Genomic DNA, 17,669 nt, shown 5'->3' with positions numbered 1-17,669 from the left:
AATGCCAAGGACAGAAATGCAAAGTAGATAATTGAACACACCTGAGAATTGTTAAGTGGTCAAGGCTGAGATGATGAAATCATTAATTCTGGGTAGAAACAAGAGAACCAATGAGAGTGGATGTACACGCCTACTGGGTGGATACTGACAAGAGTGGGTGGTATGATCCAAGGACTATAATAATGGCTATGAATCCTAATGTATTTTGTGGGTAGTAGCAGTGGATAGTAGTAGTGAGGAGTATTGTTGTATTGGAGTTGTGTTGGATAGTTTTGGAGCTGTATATAGTAGAATAAAGTAGATCTTTTATATAAGACTACTGAGTTGTCTGGTGTCTTGGGTGAAGATACAAGAGCCAGCTGGATCCTGAAGAAGTGGGAAGACTTCTGTGGAAGCAAGAGTGAGAAGGCTTGGAGAGTTTGTCAGGGTCTTCAGCCTATTCTCTGTAACTCTGCTGCTTTAGAGCAAAGCTTTAACCACTGGCCAAAACTGGTCAGCGCCGGTGCGTAACAAGGTGGTGAGTTCGAGCCAGAGGTGAAGAGCTACAACTCCCATCATCCCTGACAAGATTTACATGTAAACCATTTCTTCTCAACCAAGGGTCAAGCTGTATATATACCCTCCACACCACCATCCCACCATTCTGTGAAGATGCCAGCCGCAGATGCAGTCAAAACATCACGAATAAATTTTTCCAAAACATGGTCACACAGCCTGAACATCCCACAAAAACCTATGGATGCCAGCTGTGAAAGCCTTCAACTTCACATTCATTCACAGAGTTGTTAATAACATTTATTTCAGTAAGGCCTTTGACAAGGTTTCCCATGACATTCTTGCAAAGAAGCTTGTAAAATGTGGACTAGACAAGGTAACTGTTACATGGATTTGTAACTGGTTGACCGGCCGAAGCCAAAGGGTGCTCAACAATGGCACCTTTTCATCCTGGAGAGAAGTGACCAGTGGGGTCCCACAGGGCTCTGTCCTGGGCCCAGTGCTATTCAACATCTTTATCAATGACCTGGATGACAGAATTGGGAGCATACTTATCAAATTTGCAGATGACACCAAATTAGGAGGAATAGCTAATACTCCAGAGGACAAGATGAAAATTCAAAATGACCTGAATAGACTTGAAAGCTGGGACAAAGCTAACAAAATGAAATTCAACATGGAGAAATGTAAGGTATTGCACTTAGGGCAGAAAAATAAAATGCACAGATATAGGATGGGTGACACCAGGCTGAATGAAACTACATGTGAAAGGGATCTTGGAGTCCAAGTAGACCACAAGTTGAACATGAGTGAACAGTGTGATGCGGCAGCTAAAAAGGCCAATGCAATTTTAGGCTGCATCAATAAAAGTATAGTGTCTAGATCAAGAGAAGTAATAGTGCCACTGTATTCTGCTTTGGTCAGGCCCCACCTAGAATATTGTGTCCAGTTCTGGGTGCCACAATTCAGAAAGGACATTGAGAAACTGGAGCGTGTCCAAAGGAAGGCGACTAAAATGGTGAAGGGTCTGGAAACCATGCCCTATGAGGAATGACTTAGGGAGCTGGGGATGTTTAGCCTGGAGAAAAGAAGGTTAAGAGGTGATATGATAGCCCCGTTTAAATATTTGAAAGGATGTCATGTTGAAGAGGGAGCAAGCTTGTTTTCTGCTGCTCCAGAGAACAGGACCCGGAACAATGGATGCAAGCTACAGGAAAAGAGATTCTACCTGAACATTAGGAGGAACTTCCTGACAGTAAGGGCTGTTCGACAGTGGAATGCACTCCCTCGGAGGGTGATAGAGTCTCCTTCCTTGGAGGTCTTTAAACAGAGGCTGGATGGCCATCTGTCAGGGATGCTTTGATTTGGATTTCCTGCATGGCAGGGGGTTGGACTGGATGGCCCTAGTGGTCTCTTCCAACTCTATGATTCTATGATTGTAGGATTTTTAAGAGTGCTGTTGAAACGTGGAGCTCTGAAATTCCTCAGTGGCTCAGTCCCAGGAGGTTCCAGAACAAATAAAGCAATACAGCTATCTTTGAATGAAACAGAAATCACACAGGATTTTTAGCATTTTGTTCTAGAGATGAGACACACTAGTTATTATGAGAAAGAGTTGATGTGAGAGAAACTGGACAGGAAATATGGATCACTCTACAGATATATGATAACAACAGCAAGAATGTTGTTTGCTCAAACTTGAAAAAAGACTGAAGCACCACCGATGGAAGACTGGATTGCCAAGGTTGCTGAGTTGAGCCAAATTGCCATACTAACATCGGATTTAAGGGATGAAGCAGGTGAAGATTTTGTGAAAGACTGTAAACCATTTATGGACTTTTTTTTTTTTTTTGCAATAAGCAATTTAATGATATAATAATTTGTGGTCACAGTTACTAGTAACCTCAGTAAGTTAATATTGTTGTATCTATAATAGTAAAATAATATACTTTTTGTTTTTAGATTTGTCTATTTCGTGTTAAAGTTTGGATGGAGAGGGTCAAAGTGCATTATGTTTTAGTTAATTATGTTTAATGTATTAGTTAATTTATGGTTTTTGTTTAGTATTTTAATACAGTATGTCAGTATGGCAAGCTATATTCATTTCTGGATCTTTTCTGGACTCTTCTCTTCAATCTAGTCTTCCTGTACTTTATGGTGTATACTGGGGTAGGTACCCTTGGTAGGTTTAAGGGCTAATTTCTGTCTGTGGTTCCTCTGAGGACTGCCAGAAGTAGAAAGAAAAAACATCCCACTTCTACAATTTCTGTTTTTTATGTTAATGCACCACAAGCATCAGGACGTTTTTAAAAAATGAATCACCACTTCTGGAAAATTTCAAAAGAGACCACTCACATTTTATTTTTTGGTAAGAAGGGGGGTATTCCCAGGGAGTCAGGAGGAGCTGAGGACCACAAAAACATCCTACACACTGCTTCATGATCACAATTTGCTCCCCTCTGGTATACATATATGATGTTGGGGATAGAATATTCAGCTAGTGTATGGGAAATCCTGTTTAAAGGACATTCTTCGAACTCCTTGAAAAGCTTTGGTTAGCTGTGTCTACCAAAGTAACCTGTGAAGAGTCAAATGGGAGAGTGCGCTGCACACTGAAAAGAGGAATCGTGATTGATTAGGAAACAACATTACATGCATTATAGATGAACATAAATGAATCATTGCCCAGATTCTCCTGTGGAACAGGACTTGGATCTATGAGTAGCTTCATTTATCTTCCCTGGCCTGGAGTAGATTCAAGCAAGTACAGGGAGTAAGTGACCAAGAGTGATTTTGGTTTCTAAAGCTGTAATTGCATACACATCTCATTGAAATTAAATTCCATTGAACTTCAGTAAGGCATATTATGGTACCTACAGGTCCAGAACTGAACGATAAAATTACCCTACATGTTTCCATGTTTTCTTCTATCCACTGTTTCCTGCTGCCCACACTTTTTAAAAATACTTTATTCATAATACTAAATACAAAATCTTGCAATCATAAAACAATGGTATAAAAAAGTTTCATGTCGTTAAAAAGTTTCCTTATTAAAATTTTACACAATTCAATTTGTTTTTAAAAAAATCTGACCATAAAGACCAGTAGCTAGATGGAGGAGCAACGGATGTAAAATGTGTATTAATGTACTCTATAAGAGGAGACCATTTTTCCTGAACAGGTAGTTCTTTGATTTTGTTGTTTTGAGTTATATTTCATATTATATCTTAATTTCTCCATAAGCCATTGATCCCAAACTCTTTTCCCCCAGCTATCCAGGGATACAAGACCTGTTTTCCAATTATTAGCCACTTCTAGACGAGCTGCTGTCAGCAAAAAAGATACCAACTTTCTGTTTTTTAAAGATTTATTACCTTTTGTGTATATTGAAATAACAAAAGAGCTGGGCAAAAATTTTTGTTTTGTTTTCTAATTGAAGCAATTTGGTTAATCACATCGTGCCAGAAGTGGCTAATTTTGGAACAGTATAACCACATATAACACTTTTATTTTTAAGAACATGTGAACATGAGAACATGTGATGCATGCAAGAGAGCTGCAGAGACTCCTGCATGTTTCTCTTGTTGCATTTTTACCAATGACATTTAGGTGTACAAATTTGTACTAGGGATTCTGTAGATAAAAGCATGTGCCCTGCTTTAGAATGAGGTAGGCAAACCTCCAGATGTTACTGGACTCCTACTCCCACCATTCCTCACTGTTGGCTATCCTGGTCATTTCAAAAACCTCTGAAAGACTGCTCTTTGTCCAGTCTTACTTCAAACATCCAACTATCCATGGTACTCCCACCGCCACCCTGTATATATCAATTTCCATCTAATAGCTGATTTTATTTTTCTGTAGCATAAGTGGCACTCACTGCATTATGTTTTACCTCCCATGCATCAGAACTGTAAATTTGTTAACATTACACTGATTTTTCCAAAGAGAATTCAAAGTAATGTTTTCATTTTTTACAGGCCATAATCTGAGGCTGGACCTAATATGTAGATTATTTTAAAAGAAAGGAGGCCTTACTGTCTCTTCAAAGAAGGTAAATTTGTTTCATTTGTTTGTTTTATTTCAGGAAAAGGAGGTCTTTACCACTTAGTGGCTGGCATCCTTTTAGTGACATGTGCAAGCATACCACAAAGTTAGGTGTTCATTTGCTTGTGGAGGATACTGAACACCTCACTCCACTGCAACCCCTTCCCTGAGAAACCTATCTAGTTTCTGGCTGTTCAGCCTTCTGTACAGCCACTCACTGGGCAAGGGAGGGCAGGTAGAGGACAAGGCACAGCCAGAGAGACGGCCGGCACTATTAAGGTAGCTATTCACAGGAAGAAAAAGGTATCACCCTAAACCTCCCAAGATCTTCCAGAGATCCAGGAGGATGATATCATCATCCTGAAGCCCAGTGGAGGAAGGCAAATTGCTATTGCCTGCTTGTCCTTCATCCTGCTCTGGCCACTGAATGGACCTGGGGTGGGGCACTCAGCCAGAAAAAAAAGAAGTGGTGTCAGTGCCACATGTGAACGAACTGAGAGCGATGATGCCACTAGATTACATCAGTTGTTACTGTGTGAGCGTTCAGACAGTTTAAAACATCAACATAAAAATGGTCTAGGGCAGTGTTACTCAAAGTGGTAGCCCATAAACCACCAGCAGCTGTTCACTTGCTTTTCCAGGAAAGAAAGAAAGAATTGTAGTCTATAGGCACAAACATGTTACTGGTCCTTAACACACTGGAGAAGAAATTTCTGCTGTGTAAATTTACAGCGCTATATAAATAAAACTTAATAATAATAATAATAATAATAATAGGAATTATATGCACAGGTGTCATACATACATGCACATCTGCAAACAGAATAGCATCACAAGTAGGAATTTGCTTCCACAGCCTTGAACAAAATGCAGACATTCTGTATCAGAATAAAAGGTGCAGCTGCTTCTCTATGGGAACCTACTCATGTGTATGACACAAATGGGATTCTAGCTAATGATAATGCTCATCAGTTGGTCTCTAATTTCTCAAGACTACTCTCATGAGTTATATGTAGTCTACTAACAGTTATCACAACAGCTTGTGACAATTTAAACATCATAAATTAATGATGTGAAGCACAAAGATGTTAACCAGTATTTTACTTCTGTGTTTTTCAGCAAGCTCTGAAGAAAAGATGTCTGATGAAAATGGCACCATAGTAATCAATGAATTTGTATTTGTAGGTTTAACAGACAATTCTGAACTGCAGACCATCCTCTTTGTACTATTCCTTGCTGTTTATATTACCACCTTGGTGGGTAACATAGGAATTATTGCTTTAGTGAGAACCAGTCCCCGGCTCCATACCCCAATGTATTTCTTTCTGAGTGGTCTTTCTTTCCTAGATGCGGGCTGTTCCTCTGCCATTACTCCCAAGACAATGGTGAACCTTCTAGAAGATAATAAATCCATTTCATACATTGGATGTGCAATGCAAATATACTTTTTTACAGGTCTGGGGAGTGCAGAGTGCTTTCTCCTGGCTGCCATGGCATACGATCGCTATGTGGCCATCTGTAAACCACTACTGTATCCAATTCTCATGTCTCCTAGACTCTGTATTCTTTTGATAGGAGGGTCATATGTTCTCGGGCTTTTTCACTCTCTTGTTCATACCATCTTTGCTTTCAGACTGTCATTCTCTGGATCAAACAGACTTAATGATTTTTTCTGTGATTTCCCAGCACTTTTTTCAATTTCTTCTTCTGATACCTACACCAATGAACTCCTGGTCTTTTATGTGGCTGGGCTTGTAGAAATAATCACAATTTTCATGGTCCTCATTTCTTATTCATGTATTTTTGCCACTATTGTGAGGATCAGATCAGCTGCAGGCAGGCTCAAAGCCTTTTCCACGTGTACCTCCCACCTGACTACTGTTACAATTTTCCATGGGGCTATTCTTATTCTGCATTTCCGTCCCAAGTCTAGCAATGGATCTTCTGTTCAAGATGTGGGTGACAAAATTCTGTCTGTGTTCTATACCATTGTTACCCCCTTGCTAAATGCCTTGATTTACAGTCTAAGAAACAAGGAGGTGAAAGATGCCCTAGGAGTTCTTCGAAGGAAGATGTATAACAAAATGACGAGGCGGTGGTAATTTCCCATCAGGTGTAAGAATGACATTTTTCATTAAAATCTATATTACATTTACATTAGCAAGATTTTGGAGAAATAAAGAAATTCCAAATATAGAAGTATTGTTAGAAGAATGTTTAGAAGTGATAGAGATGGATAAAATAATGATGGATTTAGGAGATGAGGTGGAAGAAGAAGATGTAACATGGAAAGCGTTGTTAGAATTTTATAAAGCAAGGAAAATAACAGTTTAATACTGGTTAAAAGTGACAAAGTCATAACAAGTATGTTTTGAGATTGGGGTATGAGTTCAAACCTTAAAGAAGAGATACCCTGAACAAGGCAGAATAGGTAATGTTACTGTAGGTTTTGTAGACATAAAATTTAAGAAACCAGGTATTGCACATTCTTAGCAATCACTCAAAAGCATCAATTGAAATGTGAGATAAAGGAAGGAATTGATCATATTTTGGGGAATATTAGAGATGTAGTTGTGAAGAACAGCAGCGATTTAAAGAAATTGGGAAAGTAGGGGGGAGGGAGGGGAGGGGGAGTAATATACAAATATGAACTACAAAGCTTGAAAGAAGAAGAAATAATGTACTTTTTAATTTTGTAAATATTTAATAAACATTAATTTAAAAAAAATCTATATTGTATTATACTGCTTTGTTGTTGTTTGGTGCCTTCAAGTCATTTCTGACTTACGATGACCCTAAACAGACACAATTAATGGAACAAAGCAAACTATATCCATCAAAATACTATTAGCTGTGATGTTGCCTAAATTGTAAAAATGTGCTGGGTTTCTGTAGGGTAGCATTGCATAAATATAGTTAAGAGTGTGTGTGGAGACTGAGTGACTGATGCACCATATTGAATGAAATAAAACTGCATGGTTGGGTCTGAGTGATTGAGAGAAGAAGAGGGAAAGGTATTGGTAGAATATTGCAGAGAAAATAAGGCAAAGATTTGGAGGAAGTTAGAATGTGGAAGTTTTGAATGAGAAAAGGAATGTATTCTGACGGGAGATCAAGAGGGAGACTGCATGAGGGAAGATTGTGGCAGAGCTCCTCCATGTTGACAGGTGGAGTGTAATGCTCCATCTGCTCAGTTTCACTTGGGCTACTACTGCCTCAGTATGAAACTCTGCTCAAAAAAGCAGATGTGCACTTCCTTAACCATTTATTTATTTATTTCATTTTATGCCAACTTTATCTTAGAAAGGGACCCAAGGCAGCTCACAAAAAAAACCTTTAGGGTCACTTCATTTTTAATGCTCAATAAGGAATGGAGCCCTTAGCTAGATTGGGACTGCATATGTGGGGATAACTTTCAAAAATTTTTAAAAAGAAACTTCCAATTCCAAACAATTTTTTTTTAGAATCCCTGCATTGGTACCAATGGAAATGTGTCTGTGTATGCATGTGTATTTGTATTTTACTTCTGGTTAAAAAATTGCACATAGACAAGAAATACTCAGAGGTGGTTTTGCCAGTTCCTTCCTCTGAAATTTAGCATATAGCACTTGGTATTAATTGGCTAGCTCCCATCTAATAACTAACCAGCGCTGACCAGTGGCATCCTTAGAGTTGGTGTCATCCGGCATGGTAACTCATGGTGTCACCCCCACCATTGACCTCGTTTCCCACCATACAGAATCCTTAGCAATGCTTTTTTGCACTAATGTTACTCATAAATCATAATTCCCATATAGCACTGAGTGTAATGCTAATAGTTGTGAAATAAACAACTAGAAAAATTCAAATTATACCTTCAAATTACAATATCATATACACAACCTAAATGTATTTACATATGCATAGTGAATATCTGATTTTTAAAGAAAATTTAAAAAGAATAAACAAATTAAAATGTTATTTTTTTTATTTAAAATGTTGAAATTTGAATTTTAAAAAATTCTCGGGCCTCTCCTTTCCCCTCCCTCTAAACTTCACCCCACCACCACCATCTTTTAAATCATTTTAATGGGAAACAGATGATTGCCACAGCCCATTTCTGCCAAAAGGTAGGTGTCTGAGGAGCAGTGGTATCACCCCCGCCTTAGAGTGTCACCTGATGTGGTCCACACTGCCTAAACCCCCCTAGTGATGCACCTGGGGCTGACCTTGCTTGGCTTTCAAGGCTCTATTGTCTTTATTTAGGCCCTTAATCTAATGGCACCTTGGTACCTTAGCACTAGACTAACAGTATAATTCTGCATTCTTCTGCTCTCCCTTCCCTCTCTCATAACCTCAAACATTTGACAAATGAAAATTGGGATACAAGTGGCCAAACATCATCAAAGTGTGGTCAAGATGGCAAAAGTTATAATGAGGAAGAACACACATTCTAGAAGATACAGCTTTTTTTTTTTTTTTTTTTTTTTGTCTTAGTCTACTAGGAAGGGCAAGATTCCATTACTTTTACACTTTGAACTCAGTTTACACCAACTGAAATAAGCCTAGGACAAAAGAAGAAAGTGGGAAGAGGAGAGAGAAATTGGGACATTGCAAAGGCAGCTGGAAAAGTTGAATTACAGAGGATTAATCAGGACCGTCCTACAAAACTGGGATAGTTGGAGAGTTTGCTCCCTTTTTACCCCTTAGTATCACCTGGAAATTTCATTCCAAATGGTTTCACACCCTTTCAGATCAAGCTGATACTGCAGCAATCTCGATACTGCAGCAAATATGAGAAATCACCCCTTTTCCCAACTCTGCTGTCTTAAGCATTTCCATCAACAGATGCAAACTTTCTCCTTCTATATTGTTAGTATGCTACCACAAGATTTGATTCAGACATTGATTCCATAATTCCAAAATTGGCCCAGTTTTGCTTGTATACATTCAGAGATTGTCTGATTAGACTTGTTAGAAATCCAGCTTCTGTGCTTCTCACTGTAGATAATTGAAAGTCAAAGATTTGTTAGAACTTTTGGGGGGACATTTTCCAGCATTTGATGAAATCTGCCATCTGAGTAGCTCCCTTGAAGATCATTATGTCTGTCAAGTTTTGGGATAAATACATGCAGAGATGATTGTGCTGTGCACCTTTCTGCTTTTTAAAAGGTGAAGCTACCATTCGTTTTTTCTTATTTATAGGCAAAACTGGAGATGAGAATGCAGACATAACTGTCTTTTCAGGGATTTTGCTGCAACAGGAAAAACACACCCACAACTGGTAGTTATTAAAACAATCAAATTTGGAAATGAAAACAAGGTCTTTCTCAGGAAGAATGCTGGTGGGAAAAAGAAGGTCTTAGCAGCAGTTGTGGACTGATCTTAATACACCTGGAATGCTCCCATCACACATTTTACTGCATTTAGCAAAAGTTACAACTGAGCTAATGCCACCACCCTCCACCCATTTCAACTTTGTGGGAAGTTCATGGCTGGAATGTTTTATTCTGATGTTATCTGTTATTCTCAGCCATCACAAGACTTCTGGTGAGAGAAACAGAGTTCACAGGATCTCATGAGAGCACGTGTTTTTCATAAGCTTTGGACAGGCCTTTGTATATGTACCCTGGCATGGCCATGCCAGCAGGGGCGTGACCCACACACCTCTGTAGTTCAGGTTACTGCAGCAACTTATGGTTGCCAGAGCAAAAACTGGAGATAGCTCCTATCACTTTAATACTTGTGTAGAAGAGTGAATGTCAGCAGATATTGCTTGTTATACAACCACATAACAAGCAATATGTGCTGAAATTTCCTCTTCTGTACAACCATTAAGGGACAGAAATGACCTCTAGTTTTTGCTCTGGCAGCTCTAAAAGTTGTCACCCATCCAGAGCTAGAAAGGAATCTTTTTCATGTCACCAAGGTCCGTCTCCCCCACCACCACCACTTTACCTTTCCTGTGGTCATTCTTCCTTTCCAATTTTTGTATGTCTTGGGTTTAAGATTGATTTTGCAGTTGTGCCACCTTTAACTATAGCTTTGCATTCAATTAGTAACAGTGTCAATCCCCTAACTGTCACAACTGGTGAGGGTGAGGGTGTGGGAGTGGAGTCCTAAAAATGGTGGGAATGAGAGCCACAAGATGAATTGAGGCAGGAGTTTGAGTGAGCTGGAAATCTGGGCAACTACATGTTTCATCAACTCCATGAACTGTCTTTTGGACCTAGCTGACCACCTCTCCTGTGACTGCATGTTAGATAACTCTTGCGTGCAACTCCCTGGGATCAGGGTGCATGACATAATGAAACTGGCTTCTGTGGTCATGTTTGATTAATATGATGGCATACATGTTCGCTCATATCCTTTCTTGGGTTTCATGTTGGATTTATTAAGGTTTAATAAAGTTGTGCCCTGTACATTAACCCCACTCAAGTGTTTTCCTCTTTACTTTTGCTGCAAGTACAGGTAGACTCACCATTAATTTAACCCTATCCTCTCCCTCACCTTCCTCTCACCTTCACAAAAACAGCATTTTAAAATGACATTACTTTTGGAAGTAAAGTGTCTCCATGTTCTAAGCTTCATCTGGGCCCTAGTTTCAGCTCTGCTAGTTCTGGAGGAAAGCTTGCTTCACTTTGGAAGACAGCAGACTTAGGCGGGTTACAAACTGCCATTAAAGTACGGAGTCAGTCCGTACTAGGGTTAGGAAGGTGCGGTGCTTCCGCACCCCCCTAACCCTAGTACGGACTGAGTCCGTACAAAATGGCAGCTCCCTTTCCACAAGGGGGCCGCCATGATGACGTCACGACCGCGCCGCCTCTACACGGGGCGGCGCGGACATGACGTCAGTCCACGCCAGGACGCCTAGGGCGCCCTTTCCGTGGACCAGGAAGGAGCTCCGTTTCGGAGCTCCTTCCTGGTTTGCGGCGGCGCTTTGCTTTGCTGGGCGCAGCCTTCAGACGGCTGTGCCCAGCGAAGCAATGGAAAAAGGGGCCAAGCAGCCCTTTTCTCCTTCTCCCCGCCGCCGCGGGGTGTCCTTGGGGCTTGAAGCCCCAGGGACACCCCTTTTCAGGCTGCGGGGAAGCGGCGTTTTGCCGCTTCCCCGCAGCCTGAAAAGCGGCGGATCGGGGCCTCAGCGGCTGCCGTTCTGGCAGCTGAGGCCCCGATACAACGAGGAAAGGGGCGGGTGCAGCCCGCCCCAAATGGGCGGTCTATAACCAGCCCATGTCTGGCAGCCTGATTCTAATCAGGCCTTGGGCTTCTTCCACATCTGATGCACATATCTAGTACCAAATGTCACCTTCAAATTTTAACACTAGAATTTTATGTTCCTGCCAGCTCACGTGCTATGGATTGTTGTTAGATTTTATCATGTTTTAGAATGAAATGTGAAGAAATGTTGTATGCTTTTTTCTCTGAGGAAGTGTCAGTGAAATTTTTAATCTTCAAGGGTGATTTCTTTGCCAGACCCACTTGGGTTGGTATGCTGTAAGAGTATGGCTTAGATATGCTTTCCTTCAGCTTTCCATCAGTCTATAATGATTCATGTAGGGATAAAAAGACAAAAAAGAACCCTATAGTATCACTGAGACTATTGGAGAAAAAAAAGTCTTGCCTAAGACTTTTCATAGTTTGGGACTTAATTCTGTGCAAAATTCACACAAGGCTCACGTAGCACTTCTGTGCAGGAAACTGAATTTTCTGCAAAGAAAATGCTGTTTTCTGGGAAATACAACCATGAACAAATTTTACATAAAATAACTCCTGAAAGAAAAAGATTGTTAGCGGGATCCTTGTTAGGATTTCTCAACACTCAGGAAGCACATTTCTTAAAAGCATTTTTCAAATATTTTCAAATTTTCAAGTATTTTCCTTCCATCCCTAACCTAGGTCATACCTAATTGATCTAATTTGGAAAAGCGGTATATAAATAAACATTATTATTATTATTATTATTATTATACCTGTAACTAAGGGTGCGTCTATGCTGTAGAAATAATGCAGTTTGATATCACTTTATGTGTTGTAGCTCCATCCAATGGAATCCTGGGATTTGTAGTTTTACATGGTCATTAGCCTTCTCTACCAAAGAGTGCTGATGCCTCACAACACTAAAATCCCATGATTCTGTAGGATGGAATCATGGCAGTTAAAGTGGTGTCACTGCATAATTTCTACACTGTAGATGCACCCTAAGACACAACTGGTGATTACAGTGCAGGTAGGGAGTGGGTGACTGACAAGCATAGCATACACAGGTGAGCACTTTGAGGAATAAGTCATTAAACTATCTCCAATCTATGATTGTATGATTTTATACCCCATCACCTGACATAACAGAAAGGAGAAAGCTTCCCCCATTTTAGAAATCTTCTCTGTAAACCACTACTTGGTCCAGTGATGATGAGCAGCTAATCCCACAATGCTCGAAACTGAATTGGATATGTCAGATTCAATACCTGATATCTCTGGCTAGCCCTGGGAAAGACTGCTATCTGAGATCCTGAGGAGTCACTACCAGCCAGTTAAGACAGTACTGAAGAAGGAGAACCAAAAGTCTGGCTCAACACAAGGCATCATTTCTGCAGGAAACAATTCACTTTTAGTATATAATATTCTCAGCAGCCTGGCAGCTGTGGTGTCATGTATTTTTACTTTTAAGGCTAGGTTTGCCCTTGTCCTCTTGCCCTTGTTTTCTCACATTCAGCTTCCTTATTTTTCAAGGAAGCTTCAGTGCCTCAGTGCCTTTGATTTATTGAGCATACCAATTTCCCAGAAGATTAGGATGGATGCTGAGAAGTTCTCCAAGGACACAGGGCACTGAGAAATGTTTTGGAGAAACAATTCCATGGCAATATATAAGTGTTTGTGCTTGCACCAATTTTTAGGGTAATGCTATGTACATCTGATGGAGTGGACTAGTGCCAATTAATGCTTCAATAAAGGTGCTAGCTCTCACGTGATTCTTTTTAGGGTCTTGCTTGCTGCAATAGAGTAACATGGTTATAACTGTGGCAATCAGTTCTGCTGGTGAGATTCCACTGTATCTTCATTTGCTGAGATCATTTGGCACCTTATTTCCCATCAAAAGTAAGGAAACATGGATATATGAAGGGGAAAGGATCCAGCATTGATTTTTCCTCCATGTTCCTCCTTCACATTCTGCAGCTCATATTTATTTTTAAGCTGGTCTCTACTCAGCTATGCTTCTGGGAGTTCACCTTTTTATTATCTCTTTGTATTTTTGCATAGACTCTGTATGCTTAAGTTTGTACATTTAAACATTTGTGACCCTTTCCTTATTTTAATAAAGCAATTGTTTGTTTTTTAAAGATGAGAAACTGTTCTCAGGAGACAGCAGCAGCCACTTGATTGATCAGCTTTCAAAATAAGTGCCTTGTTTTGCAGAAGGTAGTCCTCCATTTCCTCACTTTGAAGGGATGTCCAGATCAAGTCTGATTTAAAGATAACGAGCCATAAGGAGCAAGACCAAGGACCTTGAAGTTGCCCATCCAAAGTAAGTACCTGGACAACATCCAAAGTAAGTACCTGGTTAGTGCTCTCCATTATGGTGAAATATACTATATTTTTATTGAAATTAGGTCATTATTTCTCAGTTTGGAAAGGCACGTGTATATAATTGAGCATGTGCACACACCTGTCTCAACATATATAAATCCTCTGTTTTGATGATGAGCTTTCTTCCCCTCTCTCACTGCTCTGGTCACAAATTATTCTCCTCTCCCCATAACTTAGCAAGCTTTGACTAGAATTCTATTAGTGACATGCACAATGTGACATTACACCTGTATATGTCTTTTTAAGATCATTGTGGACTGAGATATCCATAACCTTCAACTGTCCTGTTTTGACAGGGACAGTCCTGATTAATCCTCTGTCATCCCACTTTTTTAGTTTCTTTTATAACGTTCCAGTTTCTCCCTCTTTCTCTCACTTTCACCCTTTGTCCTTAATTCAGTTACTGAAAACTGAGTTCAAAGGGCAACAGTAATTTGCACTCAGCTCAGCAGAGGAGAGGAAGGGGCAAAATCTTGCTCTTCCTTGTAGACTTAGGCAAAAGCAAACTGCTGTAGCTTCTCCTAGCTTGGGTGTCCTTTCTCATTAATAACTTTTGCCATCTTGACCACACTCTGATATTGTTTGTCCACATGTGCCCCAAATTTCACTCACAAAACATTGGAGGATAATAAAAATAACAGACTTCACAAATACAAGTAAAAATAAATAAACTTTTATAAGACTTTGATACACAGAGATTTACTAGCAGAGATTATAGTGACTCCCTGATTGGTTGTGATACCGGAATTTATTTTCTAATAGATTTTTAGTTACTTATGTGACAGCAACTAGTTAAAACAGCTTCCAAGAAAACGGCAAGAAATCCAGACCAGAGATTTGACATATACTGAGACAACAAGATGTTTTCTCCTTTCCAAGTATAGTAAAATATAACATTGTTAAACAGACAGAATATTTCCAATTACCAGAAGCTTGAGATAAAAGTGAAACGCCAGCATCCTGTTAATAACCCACTTGCATGTGAGTGCAGCTTATACATACCTAAATCCCATTTTGGACAAGGCAGAAGGCAATTCACTTGCTCTTGCTGTCCAACCAAAAACCTCCCACCACCTCAAAGCTGTCAAGCCCTGGGAGGCCCCCCCCCCCCCCCGCTATTATTGCTTGCTGGTAGAGAAAGATGGGTGGAGGCCCTTCAAACCATGAAGATATGATTCCTTTGAATTCTCAGGAGGAAGGAAAAGGCGATTGTACCCCATTTAGAGTGTACTCTCATTTCTATGACTGAGCTATGAACAGCTGCTTCTCCAGGATTTCTATTCCTAACTTTCTTCCAGTTTGAACTGTCCAAGGGCATCTATGTGCTTAGTAAAAGAGACCAGACCCCCAACATGATGCCCTCCAGATATGTTAGACTGTTGTCTGGGGTGGCGGGAACTGTGGGCTCTTTTAATGACTGGACTGATGTTTTCAGGGAGCTGAAGAAGAAAGTAGGATGGGGTCAAGTATCCCCTATTGTTATTTGTACCATCTAGTAAGTCTGGATACCAACAGATGAGCAGATGTGGTATTTTTATATGCTAGTCATTTGTTTGCTACATTTATTTCTTGCCTTTTCTCCAAAGAGTTAAAGGCAATGCAGATGGCTTTCCCCCTCCCCATCTAATTTCTCTTTATGCTAAGGAGATCAGGCTGCTAGAGAGTGACTGACCCAAGATCACATGGTGAGCTTAGTGCAGTAGTTATTAAACTTTCCTTGGATTGTGAACACCTTTGAAAATCTGATTAAAATGATGGAACCCCCCCCCCCCAAAAAAAAACCTGCATTTAAACAAACAAACACTCATATTTTTTGCACCCTGTTCATGATCTTTCTGAGCTTATCTATGGATCCTTTCAGTGAAGGGTGACCTAGGGGTCTACAGATCACAAGTTAAGGGGGGAAGAGTCTGGTTCTCCCAAGTACAAGTTTAGCACTGTAACCACTGCACCATATTGGTTGTCATATGTCCAACATTTCTTTATTTTGCAGGTCTGGGAAAACAAAAGGTCTGTGTGTAATGACAGAAAAAAACAATACCACTCCAATCAATGAATTTTTATTTGTAGGATTAACAAATAATCCTTTACTGCAGATAATCCTCTTCCTAGTATTCCTAACTTTCTATTTTACCACTTTGGTGGGAAACCTTGGAATGATTGCTCTGATAATGGTCAGTCCCCGTCTTCACACCCCAATGTATTTCTTTCTTAGCAACCTCTCTCTGTTAGATGTCTGCTTTTCTTCTGTGGTTGCCTCTAAATCCTTAGTTAATCTCTTAGCAGAGAGAAAGTCAATTTCCTTTATTGGATGTGTGATGCAAATGTATTTTGTAATAGGTCTGGGGAGTACAGAGTGCTTTCTCTTGGCTACCATGGCATATGATCGCTATGTAGCTATCTGTAAACCATTACTGTACCCAGTCCTTGTGTCTCCTAGATTTTGTATTTTTTTGGTGGTGGGATCATATGTTTTGGGGCTTTTACACTCTCTTCTCCATACTGTGTTCACTTTCAGGCTATCATTTTGTCAGTCAAATGAGATCAATCATTTATACTGTGACATCACTGCACTTTTGTCACTTTCCTGTACTGATATCTATATCAATGAACTCTTGATTTTTTATGTGGCTGGATTTGTAGAAGCAATCACACTTTTGAGTGTCCTGATTTCTTATGTGTACATTCTTGCCAACATTGTGAGGATCGGATCAGCTGCAGGTAGACTTAAAGCCTTCTCCACATGCACCTCCCACCTGACTGCTGTTACAATCTTCCATGGGGCGATTCTCATTCTGCATTTCCGACCCAAGGCTAGCAGTGGATCTTCTGTCCAAGATGTGGGTGACAAAATTCTGTCTGTGTTTTACACCATTGTTATCCCCTTGTTGAATCCTTTGATCTATAGCCTGAGAAATAAAGAGGTAAAGGATGCTTTGGGAGGTTTTCAGAGGAAGGTATACAACAAAATCATGAGCTAACTAGCAATCATTTGACAACTGCTAATTGTTAAAGCTACATGTCTTATCAAAGGAAAGGGAGAGGCACCCATTCGACTACCTCTCAGTTCCAAAATGTGGGCAATTTGATTCCCATTATACTGCCCGGATGTGCAAGTCAGCACAGTAAGTTGTGACTGGATGAAGGTGTAGCAAATGGCAAGTGTAACCAGAATTAGGTAAGCCTGCAATTAGTAAATGAGAGAGCAATTGGCCAATTAGGCCAGGTGGCTATCATAGCCAATCTGCAGACTATAACTATTTTGCAAGTCTGCTGGGTTTTTGGGAGCATTGTATGTGTGCTGTCCATACTATTTGGAAGTATTCTGGGCTTAGTTTCCATGCTACTGAAGCATCCAGTGTAAGTGCTCTTCATGCTGGCTGACTTTGCTCTCTGTGAGTTTACATGCTGCAGGACTGGTAATGCTGTACTGACATGTTGATATACTAGAAGCTATGCTATACTTTAATGTTGCTGTTTTGTACTGAGCCATTCTACTGTGGGGTTTTGTTTTGTTTGTTTTTTGCTTCAATTTTGTGACTCTGCTGAGTAAAGCTACTTGT

The 17,669-nt window shown here is 40.1% G+C and overlaps 2 protein-coding genes across 2 annotated transcripts; both read left to right on the top strand.

Moving 5' to 3' along the window:
- Positions 1-5,678: 5,678 nt before the first annotated feature.
- On the top strand, positions 5,679-6,644 carry LOC149314165 (olfactory receptor 5AR1-like). The gene has a single exon (XM_089523071.1). It carries the CDS (start codon positions 5,679-5,681, stop codon positions 6,642-6,644), a length of 966 nt encoding a protein of 321 aa, XP_089379197.1.
- A 9,443-nt stretch (positions 6,645-16,087) lies between these two features.
- LOC149314164 (olfactory receptor 5G9-like) lies at positions 16,088-17,087 on the top strand. Its single transcript, XM_089523394.1, has one exon. It carries the CDS (start codon positions 16,128-16,130, stop codon positions 17,085-17,087), a length of 960 nt encoding a protein of 319 aa, XP_089379520.1. The 5' UTR covers positions 16,088-16,127.
- The last annotated feature ends 582 nt before the right edge of the window (positions 17,088-17,669 follow it).

This window comes from Sceloporus occidentalis, unplaced genomic scaffold (genome assembly GCF_023333645.1).
Source record: "Sceloporus occidentalis isolate IW3139 unplaced genomic scaffold, rSceOcc1.0.p SCAF_4, whole genome shotgun sequence".
Lineage (NCBI taxonomy): Eukaryota > Metazoa > Chordata > Lepidosauria > Squamata > Phrynosomatidae > Sceloporus > Sceloporus occidentalis.
This window is presented reverse-complemented; position numbering and strand designations above follow the sequence as displayed.

Coding starts and splice junctions, on each gene's coding strand:
- LOC149314164 (XM_089523394.1), top strand. CDS start 16,128: ATGACAGAAAAAAACAATACCACTCCAATCAATGAATTTTTATTTGTA.
- LOC149314165 (XM_089523071.1), top strand. CDS start 5,679: ATGTCTGATGAAAATGGCACCATAGTAATCAATGAATTTGTATTTGTA.